General features: G+C 38.7%; 1 protein-coding gene across 1 annotated transcript in view; it reads right to left on the bottom strand.

Annotated features, from left to right (window-relative positions):
• Positions 1-245: 245 nt before the first annotated feature.
• The window catches only part of SNX4 (sorting nexin 4), a 36569-nt gene continuing 23237 nt past the window's right edge, over positions 246-13577 (bottom strand). The window contains exons 7-14 of the mRNA XM_086751089.1: positions 13354-13426; positions 11719-11780; positions 10137-10202; positions 5974-6063; positions 4723-4822; positions 4023-4168; positions 2512-2626; positions 246-2192 (exon numbers count right to left, since the gene is read on the bottom strand). Of these exons, the coding sequence (XP_086607215.1) occupies positions 2145-2192; positions 2512-2626; positions 4023-4168; positions 4723-4822; positions 5974-6063; positions 10137-10202; positions 11719-11780; positions 13354-13426 (700 nt within the window). The 3' untranslated portion in view covers positions 246-2144. The remainder of the gene's footprint in view (positions 2193-2511; positions 2627-4022; positions 4169-4722; positions 4823-5973; positions 6064-10136; positions 10203-11718; positions 11781-13353; positions 13427-13577) is intronic.

Here is a 13577-nt window from a genome sequence, read left to right as displayed (position 1 = left end):
ATAAAGCAGGGATCAAAGCTGGCTTGTAACCAGTACCTAAATTTGGCACTAACACTCTGTTCTTCACCTAAAAGGCAAATAAGGCTAGTTCTGGGCAATTTACTACTTAAATTTTAAACCCAAGCTTGGAGCCCATTTGAGAGCCAAGATGGACAAGAAGCGATTTTAAGAAAGTGAATAGTAGTTGTCAGGATTGAGAAGAGAGCATTTTTACAAAAAAAAAAAAAACCAACATAACAAAAATATCAAAGAGCAATTTTATTCAGCTTATTTGGCACAAAACTTACAAGAACAGTTTTGTTCCCTTCTTAAATTTAGTACAACTAGCAAGGAAAAAAAGGCATACTAATACATTTAATAAGCTGTACAGCAAGTGAAATGTGGAAAGAGGCACCAGAAAGATCTACCAAAAATCAAGGTGCATGAAAAATACCTACTCTGAGCGCCTCACGGTATTGTATTAAGGCACCACCCCTTTAGAAGGTTACTGAATACATCAAATGTGCAACTTCTTGGTTTGGAATGTAAGAGTCCTCCAGCCTGTACCAGAACTGGATACCGCAACCTCTGAACAGAACAACACTTCTCCTTGCAAATGTTATACCGAGAGACCTCTTTCTGCCCAACATCATCTCTCAGCCAGGAGTGTCACTGTCATATGCTTTGAAAAAGCCAACGCGGGTTATCAGAGTGACCAGCATTTTACTTCAGAGTTTTAAGCTGTAGTGTATATCAGGCCTACAAATTCTTTTCAATGGTTTTATTAAAAAGAAATGCTGCAGAGACAAAAGTAACATGGGACATATCTGTAACTACGTTATTGATAATTTACGAAAAGAAGTTTTAAAGACTTGCTGGAGTATCTCTTAAAAATCAAAGTCTGAGTAGTGTTATAATCCAGAATAATTAAATACACTTTTCAACAGACTATTACAGAGCTTCCTTTAGGACTAGCAATCAAGCCTGACAAATTCCACAAGACTTCAGGAACATTAGGTAAGTATGTAGAAAAAGCCCAATATTAGACAGTCGTAAGTGTTTTTCATCATTGGAAACATTTAATGCAAGTACTTGTAACTGCAAATCATGTTATACTGGTGTATATATATACACACAAATATATATATACACACGCACACCTATACACACACTGAAACATCATTACAAGAGCCAAACAGACACCTTGGTTCGTTGCGGATTCTGCACATCACTGCTCTCAAGTACTACAGAAGTTGCACCAGGTTTTTTATTTCAGCATCTTCATCAAGAACTATTCTTTTAAGAACCAAACCACTTCAGTCACAAGAAGAGGTACCCCAGGCCAGATTCACATCTAGTGTAAACTGTTCCAAAAAACCAAACAGAAGTTGCACCCACATCATACCAGCTTTAACTTTGGTTTTGCTGCTCAGCTGGATCACCAGTCTCCTTTACTTGCAGGAAGAAGTTTGATAAGAAATCAATGCCCATATCAAAAACTTAAGTGGGAACCAGTAAATGCAGAATATTGTATCAAACCATTGTACAACACCTCTACTGTAGAGAGTTTCAAACATCTCAGGAGCTTGAGACTGCTTAACCTGAACTCTGGGAAAGCACATTTCTCTAAGGACGTGCAAAGGCATTTAAATATGAACCGTAGGCATTACAATATTTCATTTTTTGTCCTCTTATGGTGTAGCCCTCAAGAACACAACTGTGTGTCCCATTATGAAACCAAAGCACCCTTGAGCATAACAAATTCTAAACAGCAAGGGCTAGAAAGAAGGGCATCTGGAAGTGATCTACACATCACAGAGCACGGTGTTTTACAAGTCTCAGAACCGCTCAGTTCATACTTTCTGTGATAACTTTCCCTATACCTTTGCCCCAATACAGAGCTGTAGTTTTCAGTAACTCTTTTACCCCTGAATTATTTGCTACCACATATAAAACATGCCACAGAAGTGGCAGTCAGGGCTAAACATTTAATAACATGTCCTTTTTGTCCTTTATTAACAATTACAATCAGCAGAAAGAAAAACTACCCACTCAACTCATTTATTTCATGATTTATATGTAAGTCATGTAGCAAATTAACATTGGTGTTATACATTTGTGCTTCCGTTCTCTGGCACTTGGAGGAGGAATTCATTTCCAGACGATCACATCTTGCTGAAGCATTCCTTTGCATTTGTCCAAACTTGAATTCCCTTTAAAAAAGTTAAATATCAATAGATGGAAATATACTTTGTTTGCAAACCTCTTCTTCCACAGAAGCCTCTACAAGAAAGTCCCACAGAACTTCACGCAAGAATAAGGGAAAGACCACACTGGAATTGGACCACACTGCCTATTATATTTCAACATTAACATGTGATTGAGTTAGAGCAGGACAGAATATGTGGGAGGTTTTACGCTACTGACTTCCAACCTTCTGTGACTGCAATGTTCCTAGTTACTGAAAGTTTGCATCTGATCCCCTGCTGATACGATATATACACTAGCCTGGCCTTTTGCAAACGTACATACCTTTTTGCACATGCTAATCTGCAAGACAGCATAGCTTATAAGCGCCTCCTTCAAATCGTGGTTCTTTTGTTCTTTGAACCGTTCAATGTCAGCCCAGGCACTTTTCACAAAGTCTCTGGAATTAAAAGCAATGTTTCTGTTAGTGTTTTACATGTTCTATCTTCAGCTGATTTTCGTTCCTTTCCTCCGAACCCTCACCAGACAAGCTACGTATGACAAAGCGCTCCATCTTTCAGTCAGTAAACCAAGTTCTGAAGTTATTATGCATCCCACAGTGTCCTCATTTTATAATTGGCACTACTACCTAATTCTCTCCATCGTCTTAAAGGTTTTAATCTAGAGAACCAGTTTCACAGGATGTGTTGGGTTGGTTGTTTGTGAGATTTTTTTTTTTTTTCCCCAGTAAGCAACAGTCCCATAGAACCAGCATATTTCAAAATACACTTTTTCTCCTCAGATTCTGTTGGGGTAACTAAGTATCTTTAGGCTAACATTCAGCAACAACATTGCACGTTTCCTTGTTGATTGTCAAATCAGAATCTTGGTCTTTCCAATGTGAAAACTCACTGCCATCAGGATCTGAGACACTCAAGTACAAATATTTACAATGCAAATTTGAATTGGACAATTCACTTGAGGAATTCATTTTGTTGGTTTGGTGATGTGTCTTCAGGTCTCCTCCATATAAAATGGAGGTAGATTTCTGTAATTCATAGCTTTCACGTGTGCTGGACTACACACACAAGGCAAGTATTCACTTGAAAATTACTTCCAGAGCTACAAAAACAGATCTCCAGTGCTTCTGTCAAAGTGATTAAGAAATCGCATTTACTGAGCGTCTTGTTGTTTTGAACTATTCATGAACTAGTCTTATCTTTCCAGCTCTAATCCTAACGTATTAGGAGATACCACGTTTACCCCTTGTGTTATACAAGGAACATGTTCTGACACAATCACATTGCTTTAGGAATGTTGGTTCTATTTTTCATGTTTGCATTCCTGAAGAAAATTTCATTAGAGCACCAAGAAGCAGCTCCTCAAACATAACTCATCAGAACTTCTAATCTCTTTCAAACAGGAGTCAGTTGTGCCCCATATGAGAAGTTGCAGAATACGAGCTCAGAACCCATACACATAAACCAAAATAAATACTATACTTGAAGCAAATCAGCTTTTGAGTCTTAGGCTATTCAGCTGCAGACCTACGAGCCCACCTGCTAAACGTATTGCTAGCTGAACATAAAAGCATGCAAGTCAGCCATTAGAGCGGGCTCAGTAACTGGGAAAGTCATCAGGTTTTACATAAGCCATACACTCAGACCAGGAGCTAACTGCATGTACTGTACTTTATTTCACAACTTGCAGCTGACAGGAGCTTTTATAGACAGCTCATAAACACCAAGAATATATTAAAAACACTTATAAAATACAAACACCTTCAAGAGCTTCAAGTCAAGGACTTTTGCTAAGCCAAGCCCTGTGTTTTCTTTGAAAAAGTCAAGCCTGTTTACCTGCCCTCCAGATTTTTAGACTTAAGTTGTTCTTCTCCTTCCTGTATCTGCTCTTCTAGAATCTTTATCTTGGCTTCCCTCTGCTCCGCAGTTTCCTGCCCAAAGAGCTTGCTGGTCATCCCTTTCAGGGAGAATGTTCTCACAGTCTACAAAAAACAAAGACACTCCAGGTTTGGGATTCTTGAGCACAGCCACAAGTCATCATGTGATTTTCACCAGCTTGGGCTTATTCATATTATTCAGATGATTTTTGGTTTTAACTTCCATTTCATGAATGTCCCATTGATAAGTAGCTATAACAGGTATGGTGGATCACATTAGAATGAGCAAAGCGGTGAGGAATTAACTTCATGTTTAAACTCTTAAGACTGGTCTGTGGACTGGACCATAAGTGAGTCATTCCACTGCCATGGGTGGGATTTTGATCTTTAAGACAGAGTTGTTTGCATTCTGCTCAGGTCATACTTCCTGCAACCCTTTACTTGCTCAGTATTCAATAGAAGAAGTTTGGTACAAACAGCTTATGTCACCAAGAACCAACTTACTTTAAACCTCAGATGCCTACAGCTCATATGATACTGCTTCTCATAAGCAGCAGCCAGCATGTTAGTGCCATTTAAATGTCATTCTAAGTAACTTGGCTCAAATAAAAAATAAATTTAAAAAGAGGCATCTTGGAGAAGAAAGCGGAAAGACTCACTCCTGTTGCCAGCTCCTCACACTGCTGTTTCTTAGATGTTAGGTCCTGCGCAGCCATTTCCAAGTCATATTGCATGAGTTCGTGTTTCCTGCAAACTGCCCTGAAAAGTAAGCAATGTAAGATCTGTCACATAATACTTTGTTTTGCTACGTTTCCCTCCATTTAAACTTTACAAATGGCATCATGCTTTTTTTTTCTGGCAAGCAGCACATTCAGTTATTTATCTAGCTCAAATTCAGCAGCCTTATCACAGAACGCATAACTCTGCAAGTGCTGTAGTTAAGCAAGCTTGGATCCAAGTATAAAGACAGTTCTTAGTACAGTAGCATTCCGCTCTTCTGCTCCTCTTTTTAGATTCATTCCAAGATACTCTCAGCAATACGAGCCCTACCATCTACTTAAGGACACCACAGTAAAAGAGTTTTATTTAAAATACATTACAGAAAAATCACAACTATGACAAAAGGTACCTGGAGATGGTACCTGTCACAGCAGCAACGTAGCAGTCAGTCATAAAACTCTCCACATTTTATTTTTTAAACAATGAAACAAGAAACTGTGCTCCTAGATTCATATGGTGCCTTTCATCTGGAAAAGAGGAGAGTTTCCTCTGACCACCTGCAGTAAGTCCCAGTCCTGTGTGGGCTGACAATGCTACATCCGTACTCCGCTGCCAGATGCACATTTATCTCCCAGGAGAGGCTACTAGTGCTCCGTGTTCCCACACAGCAGCCATCACACTTGTCAACCCGAATCTCTACAGCACTACCAAACCTCTCCAAGAGGTTCAGAGCCAGCCTGCGGAGAGCACAATAGCTGTAGGTGCAATCTTATAGCATAAAGCAATTTGCTTTTGTATCCACACTTGTAAGGGAGGACAGCCCTGTAAAGGCTAACGTAAACAAAACAAACAAAAAAAAAACCAAAAACCAAAAAAACAGAAACAAACAAAAATCAGTATTTAGATGCACAATATTGTACTGCAGATGAAAGTTATACAGGGCACTCTGAAACTTGCTGGAATTTGTAATAGCTGTAGCAGCTCTGTTTGGCCTACCTCACTTGAAAGCTGAAGCTTTCCACACATTGAGGCACTATTACACCAGAAGCCAAGGAAACGGCGTAACCAGAGGAATAAACAGCATTACCTTCCACAAGATATGAGATTTAACATTTCTGTCATTTCAACATGAATATAACATTAGAGGAAAGGCTACAGCTTCCGTTTGAGCCATACACTTCAGTACATACCGTAGTGCTTCAGCATAGAAGAGATATTCTTTCAGCAGATCTGCATAATGTTCCTCTTCTTCCAGTATGTCATCAATAGAAGCCGCGTATCTGGCAAAAACCAGCCACGGTTAAATATAAAGTTCCTTAACTTAACCTTTAAGGGCTACACATACAGTAACAAGGGAGGACACCTGTTTGACAGGAACATCAGTCACAGAGTAAAACAGCGAAAGGCACTTCCTAAAAGGGGTTTTCCTTTGTTTTTAATTAAACTCTGAATAAGCTAATATAAACACTCCTGCAGGCCTGTTTCTTTGGTTGTTACTACAATGAATCTTTTGACAAATAAAAGACCTATCGTGTTTCCTGCTGAAGATGAGGCAGTTTTTATTACAGGAAACAAAAACAATATATTCCTTTTCTTCAGTGGACTGTCAACAGACAGCACCAAGACAAAAAAAAAAAAAAAAAAAAAAAAAGAGACATGGTGCAGAAGAAATCCTCCAAGGCTTAAAGCAGTAAGGCACAGGAACATGAAGATCATCCCTTCTGAAAAGCAAAGGGGCAGTATGTAAAAGGCTGCTTTCATTGTTCATTATTCAACTTGAGAAGGACATAACTCACAGTGGTGCTCTGAACACCGTGACATTAAGTCCTTCAGCCCCTTGAATGTTGGTTGCTTTGTCTGCTGTGTAAGTCAGGCATATAAATTCAGAACAACAAGAAGTTTGAAACCTGCCTTTTAGGGAGAAACCTGAAGTACAAAGGCTTGGACCAACTTTCCAGCTCTTGCATTCAGTTAGTTTTGTTATTTAGCCTGATGTCTCCCAAAAACAGGAAAAAAACCCTTTCCTTTTCTAGTTTATATTGCTTATTAGACAGTATTTAATAGGTTCTCACTAACCAAGATGCCTGGACACATTTGCAGGGAGAGGCCTACAGCTAAGAGGTAACTGCACATCTCACTTGGCACAGTGACAGAAACAGGATGCCACTTCAGCCAGCAACACAGGGTGTGTGCCACTGGAGATGAACTGAATGAATGAGATCCTGTAACAAACACCTTCATCTATTCTGCCAGCTCAGTCTGGATTCTCAAGAACGTGGCAATCCCTTGCACAGCTGCAGGCTCTCTGAAGCAAGTCTATGTCCATGCTCATCTAGTGACCAGCACAATGTGACCAAAATGTTGATTACAGCACCTCTTGGCTTGAAAGTTTTTTAAAAGTCTGAGTTTTTACTTTTCTTCCTGTGTCTCTCCAGTAACTGGTTCTATGGAAGAAGAGGCAGAGTCTCGAGGTGAATTGGAACAGGTAACATGACTTGGGAGAGAATAAGAAATCCTTCTTGCAAGCTCTAAAAGAAACAACAGCATCACTTAGACCCCTGGGAATTTAAGGAGACACTCCTCCTGAAAGTTATCATCATCTCATGCCTGCTCAGTAGGGGATGCAAACTAAGGCTCTTCAAAGAGGGAGTGGCTCACTTGCAGAGTAAGCGGAAGAGCGTGGAGCCTGAAGAAGAGTTGTAGGCATGCCCATCTGTTCTTATAAGTTTGCAAGCAAGATAAGTTGTTTGGATGCTCTGCAAAATCAAAGACACGGCACGCCCAGAAAAAGCCCTACCAAGGCTACTGGTGATAAATAAGCATAACTCATGAAGTGACCAGTGACAGCAGATCAGTATAAGTAGAAGGGATAAAAGAACAGGCAGAATAAGAATTTACATTATGAATCAACATAAGGAAAAAGTCCAAACTGTTGAAAAATATACTTGTTCTGAAAAAATCCTGCAGCCACACAGGTCATAAGTGGCTTACCCTCTGTTCTGAAGTGCATTCATTTTAGTATAGCAGTTAGATTTCTCAGGGCAGCAGATGGACCACTTTTCAGTTTCAAGTCAGTCCTAAGTTTAGAAAAGCGCTAGAGCTCATCTGTGGCAGAACAACTCAAAAACTAAAAGAAATCCACAAAAAAAACCCCCACCTTACTTAGACATGGTTTTCATAATACTACAGAAGTTTGATTAAAAAAAAAAGTAGTAAGACAAGCTATATTTCCCACCGCCTAAGACAAAGTTTAAATACTGGTTTGTCCTAAGCAGGCAGGCAAACCAGGGAAAATCTTCAGAGGAAACACTGCAGTAAAGGTACCAATGTTCCCACTCTTCATGGGAGTCATCAACTAAACCCCTGCTTCCACCTGTAATGACAGGCTAGTTAATACAGAGATAAAGAATCACTTACTAATAGGATAAAGGACAGAAGTCAAAAGGTCTGGCATTTTTTTCTTTGATCTTCTAAATAACAGAATTGCAGCCATTCACTTGAGCTTTCTCAGCATACTCTGTTGCCTTCCATCACTTTAGCAAGCCTCATCCTGTTCTACAACAGCATGTCTTCTCCAAATATTAAGCTGTTTTAGATCATTACTAAACAATAAAAACTCAAAAGTTTAAATAAACATCTAGTAAACACTACAGTATATGGGGTAGGTATAGAATAATTAAATTAGCCTTGAAGTTAAACATTTATATTAGGCAACCTTCTTGAAAGTAGACAGGAGTTTATTGCAACAGAAAACTAATGTTATGGGAATAGTAACTCAACTGGTAAGTTACACTTTCAAGAGACCATAGATACGATCCTTACTGGTAGGAGACCACATAGGTCACTGCACGAGTTCCTGAATCTCACAGTTCCTGCTTCTTGCTTGATGGTCACCAAGAGATTATTGTTATATGAGGGTGCCAGAGCAGAAGAGATCACAGACAATGAAAGGTCCCTCAGACTTCATGCAGTGATTAAAGTTACCCAGAAAGTCACTGCCATTACTCTGGATCTTTAACTGCGTTACAGACAGAAACATGAAACATCTCAGATGTGTGGAGAGGGTTCAGCGTCCTGACTGAGAAGCGAGACCCACTTCTATTAGTTGGTTATCCATTTATAGGTGCCCGACATCTTAGCGTGGTGTACCTGAACCACTGAAAACCTTCTTGCACCTCCTTAACTCCTCTATATTATACCATGTTTTCATAATCTCTTCAATTTCTGGATACTGGACTAGGTGCTTAACATTGTATTTCACCTCTACTTCAATTATTTTATTGTGAAAGCAGAATGCTTTCTCCATTTATTTATTCTCAGAGTGCTCGGCTAAAAAGCTTTTATTTTTCGGGGTGCAAACCACCATGTTAGTCAAAACACAGAAGTGTTAATAAGTTATTCAGGGGAGGTCAAATTGTTAAAGATCTGATAAAAACAGAATTATTCTGAAGAAGCTGAGGGCAGTTGGCATCACTCTTTAAGTCCTTCTATTTGACAAGGCATTAACACCAATTACAACCAGGCAGCAGTACTTATATAAGTCTGCACTGTAAACTAAAACTTCACTACCACACAAATTACACTTTATCAGTAAAAATATTGTACAAAGAAGTGTCGAACAGCTTCCATTTCTTGCTGGAGTTGTCACTTATCTGTGTCATGCGATTATAGAAGAGGAATCAGAGTGACCAGAACTCATACTGTTTCACTTACTATATATGACTACCTGAAAGCAGAAAGCATGAGCCCAAAATACCACTTCTGTAAGCACTCTGAAGTGCTAGACTCTTATTTTGAAGACTGTGCTTTGTGTACTTTGCCAACTGACTCTAAAGATGCAAAGAGGGAGGATTCTCTACTTTATTACATCCAGTCAGTATTTGCTTCAAGAATACACTGGAGTTTTGGTGCTGATAAATTAAATTTCTTAACTTTCTGTAATTAAGCCCAAATCTGTGTACCATCTACTGCATGGTACAAAATGCTGCTATCAAAACCAAATGGATCCCATCAGGTCTGCAGTACATTAAAGTTGTATTCCACCAGTTTCTGGCATAGTAGCTTAAAAGAAAATCTGGAAGAATTCCAAACACTCCTACAATTTCAAAATAATAATAAAAAAGAAACCCTTCTGGTTCTCCTGAGACCTTCTGAGCTACTTAATACAGTACATGGATGCTAAAATTGTGCTTGCATCCAAGTCACTGAAGCACTGTACACCTAAAAACAATGCACCCCCAACTTTCTCAGTGCACTACTTGTATGTACTCTGGGGTTGCGGGAAAAGAGAGGAAAGAGGGAGAGTTCTACATCTGGCTTACATCAAACTATCAGATATTCAGTCAGTACTTACACATCCATGTGGTGGCCAGCACTCTGCAACCCATCCCCCATCTCCTTTTCTATTGCACTCCACTCACTGTAGGAAAAACAAACGAGAAACAACATCACACATGAAGGGTAAAGGAAGTTAATAAGCTGCATCCTGTATATAGTTTCTTTCCAGCTGACACCTGAATAGAAACTGCCTCAAAGTTAGACTTGGCCAAACTGTTTTCTTCCTCTAAGCAGCATGGGCAATGTGGCAAGGCACTCTGTTAAATTGTCCCTGCCAAAGCTCATCCTCATAAACAGAGTTTGAGATTGGTTTTGAGCAGAAAGAGTCTTGTTTAAATAGCTAAAACTCAGGGGTTTTTTTAAAAAAAGGTAATAGCACCTAAAATAATAACGGCAGGGTGAGGGGGGGTGTGAAGGGAACTTCAGAGAACAGAATTTGGTCTAATATGCTTATCAAGAAGAAACTCAGCTTTCCAGACTTCCAACACTTCAGATAGAAGCCTCTCATTCTAAAAAACAGAAGGCAAGATTTGACATTTGCAAGTATTTCACTGCTCCTGAAACCATTTGCTATATGTTGTTTTCTGTTTTCACAGTAGATTGCTGTTTAGTTCTATTAATTTTAAATAAATAAATAAATACATAAAAATCAACTTACAACCATTTTATTACTGCCACTACCTATTCACATTAGGGAGATCATTTAGATAAAGAAGAAAACAGAGTTACAATAAAGATAGCAAAAGATTGTTATAGACACCCAAGTATGTACACTGCAATTTTAATGGTCTTCTCAGCTTTGTGAAACCTTATGGGACACCTTAGTTACAAGAATTACATCCACAACTCTTTTTTACAAGATAAATGGAGGGAGTTCCCTTTTATTTCATGTAATTTATGTTTAATAAATCTATTCTGTCCTTCACTTTTTTCATAAACATTCCACTCTGCTGATGTTGACATTTGTTTGTCTTTGTGTTATTACAGAACTACACCTAATTTCACTTTAAAACCCCCAATGAGAAAGACATCTGCAATCCATTAACCCAGAGAATTAAATTTAGCACTTGAACAGTGTGTAGAAGCAGGAGGTTTCCCTTAACTAGAAGTTTAGATTCTTTAATTCTCCAGTGAGATGGAAAACTTGAGTATACAACTGACTCACATAAATCAAAAAACGATTGCTAAACTCACTTTAAAAAGGTACCAAAATTGAATAGATATAGCTGTTGATTTTTAACCATTAAAAGGACCTAGAAGCTCTTCAGAGACAACTACATAAAAACAGGTACTATGTTACTTTCTGGAAAAAAACAGAACGCCAACACAACAGCAAAAGTCCCAAAGGCCTGGAATACTAAAAAAAAAAAAAAAAAAGCTAAAGTCTTCCACTAGAGACTACACTCAGCAGATCCAGAGATTGCTATATCCAACACAGAAATCTCATTAGCACTGCAATACGAAATTTTTCAAGGCAGACTCTGAAATATTTCAGATATACTTTTCAAAAGTATAACAATATAACAAACAAATTTTCTTCTCTCTCTCTCTCCCCACATCTCTCTACATATTTATTTAAAAACTAGATGAACTCTTACCTGAATACTCTTCCATAGTTGCCATGGACTTTATAGACACCATATAGCCGGTCTGCTACCCTCTAAAACATTTTAGAGTCAGGTTTTGGTCATCAACATTAAGTGCAATTACTTTGTGAAAACCCACATACAAACTTCAAGCTAAAGCCTTGATGTTTTTATACAAGTAAACAAGATAAGGCCTAAATCTAATCTAAGCCACTACTGAAGGAAAGGTCTACAGCATTAAGTCTTTGAAGACTGAAGTCACAATCAGGGCTATATTGAAAAGTAATATTTATTTGGAAGTATTTATTTGGAAGGGCTCACGTATAGGATATGCCTATGGAGACCACAAATAATCAAGTTACCTTCACTTTTTGATAACCAGATATAAGACATAGCCTCCTTTACCCAAATAATGTCAAATTTACTTGCTTACTTATTGTTTCTTATTGTTTATTTAACAAAGATTGCAAGACAAAAGTTCATCTTGTCACCAAGACTGTACAGAAAGCTTCAGCAAAATTCTAACAAGTGACTTGATTTTTCCATCCAGCTCAGTAAAACGAAGGAAAGGAAATGAGCTATCCATCGCAGAACTTACTGCTCAAACTAGACAGGTTATTTTAGCTGCTTGGAGAATCAGTACCTGCTGCAGCCAACATTAGGTGCTGGCAACAACCTCACAAGAAAAGACCACATGTACACTGAGAAGTGCAACTTGTAATCCAGATAACGGCCTTGTAATTGTGATGTACTAATGAATGAGACTGAAGTTTGGTAAAGGTTACCTTTATTGGTCTGTCAAAGCAGCAAGAATAAAACATAAGCAAATTGCCCAACAGATCTCATGTGCTTACAGCCCTGAAAAAAGGCGCTGTCAGTGATTAACACTCTCAAGAACCTCAGCTCAACAGGGCAATCCATTACTGTCCTCTCTGCCACATCGTTTCCATCAAAAATTAAATCCCTGTTGAATGTACCAAAAACCAGTACCCTGTTCCTCATTATTGGAATTGTAATTTCCCATTTCCTTTTTGTGACTTTAAAAAAAAAAATTAAAATCTTCCATTTTTAACCCAAAGACTATGTTGATGCATGACATAATTGTTCTCATAATTAGAACATTATTCATTAGAGATCAAAGAATAAGCATAAAAAGAAAAAGTGTGCTGGGAAGCATACATGATTCATGCTACAAGTGCTGGAAAACCAATGACAGACATATAATACAGAAAATGTATTATGTTCCTCAAAACACCATTTTCTGATCAGAACTTCCCAGCCCAGACATTCAGCAAAAGCAACTTTGTCTGCTGAGTAGAAAGAAGCAGACATCTCGATCCTCTTTAAAACACCTCCCTTTGATATGTGACCATCAGAGGAGAGGGCAGATTAGCAACATGCATGTGTTTGCTCCTCCAATGACTGTAAAACTCAACCACCACATTTGGAACTCTTCCCCCCCCCAAATCTGTATTAAGTCAGTACCCATTTCCTTGCCATCTGCTGCCCCACGCTTCAGAGGCAGACATTCTCAGGCAAAACTGCCCTTATTCTAGGGCACATACACCAGTTCTCTTCATTGAAAAAGAAATACTGCCTTAGAAATATATTATACTATTTGTCACGACACACATGGGAAATACTTACAGCTCTGACTCGCAGAAGGTGTGATATGACAGACTGCAGTTCATCGCTATAGTGTTTTAGCTCAGTAAATCTCCTGGGAGCAAGAAACAGATAGTACATCATTAGCCATCATGAAAGCAAGCTTTCACAGTACGCAAGATAGAGTCACAATGCTACAGACAGGGAGATGAAGCGTGGAGTATCTTGAGGTGGAATTAGCTGAAGACTCCTAAAGAAATGGCTAC

This window comes from Chlamydotis macqueenii, chromosome 6 (genome assembly GCF_036417535.1).
Source record: "Chlamydotis macqueenii isolate bChlMac1 chromosome 6, bChlMac1.mat, whole genome shotgun sequence".
Classification (NCBI taxonomy): Eukaryota; Metazoa; Chordata; class Aves; order Otidiformes; family Otididae; genus Chlamydotis; species Chlamydotis macqueenii.
Note: the sequence above shows the minus strand (reverse complement) of the source record. Positions and strands in the feature narration are given on the sequence as shown.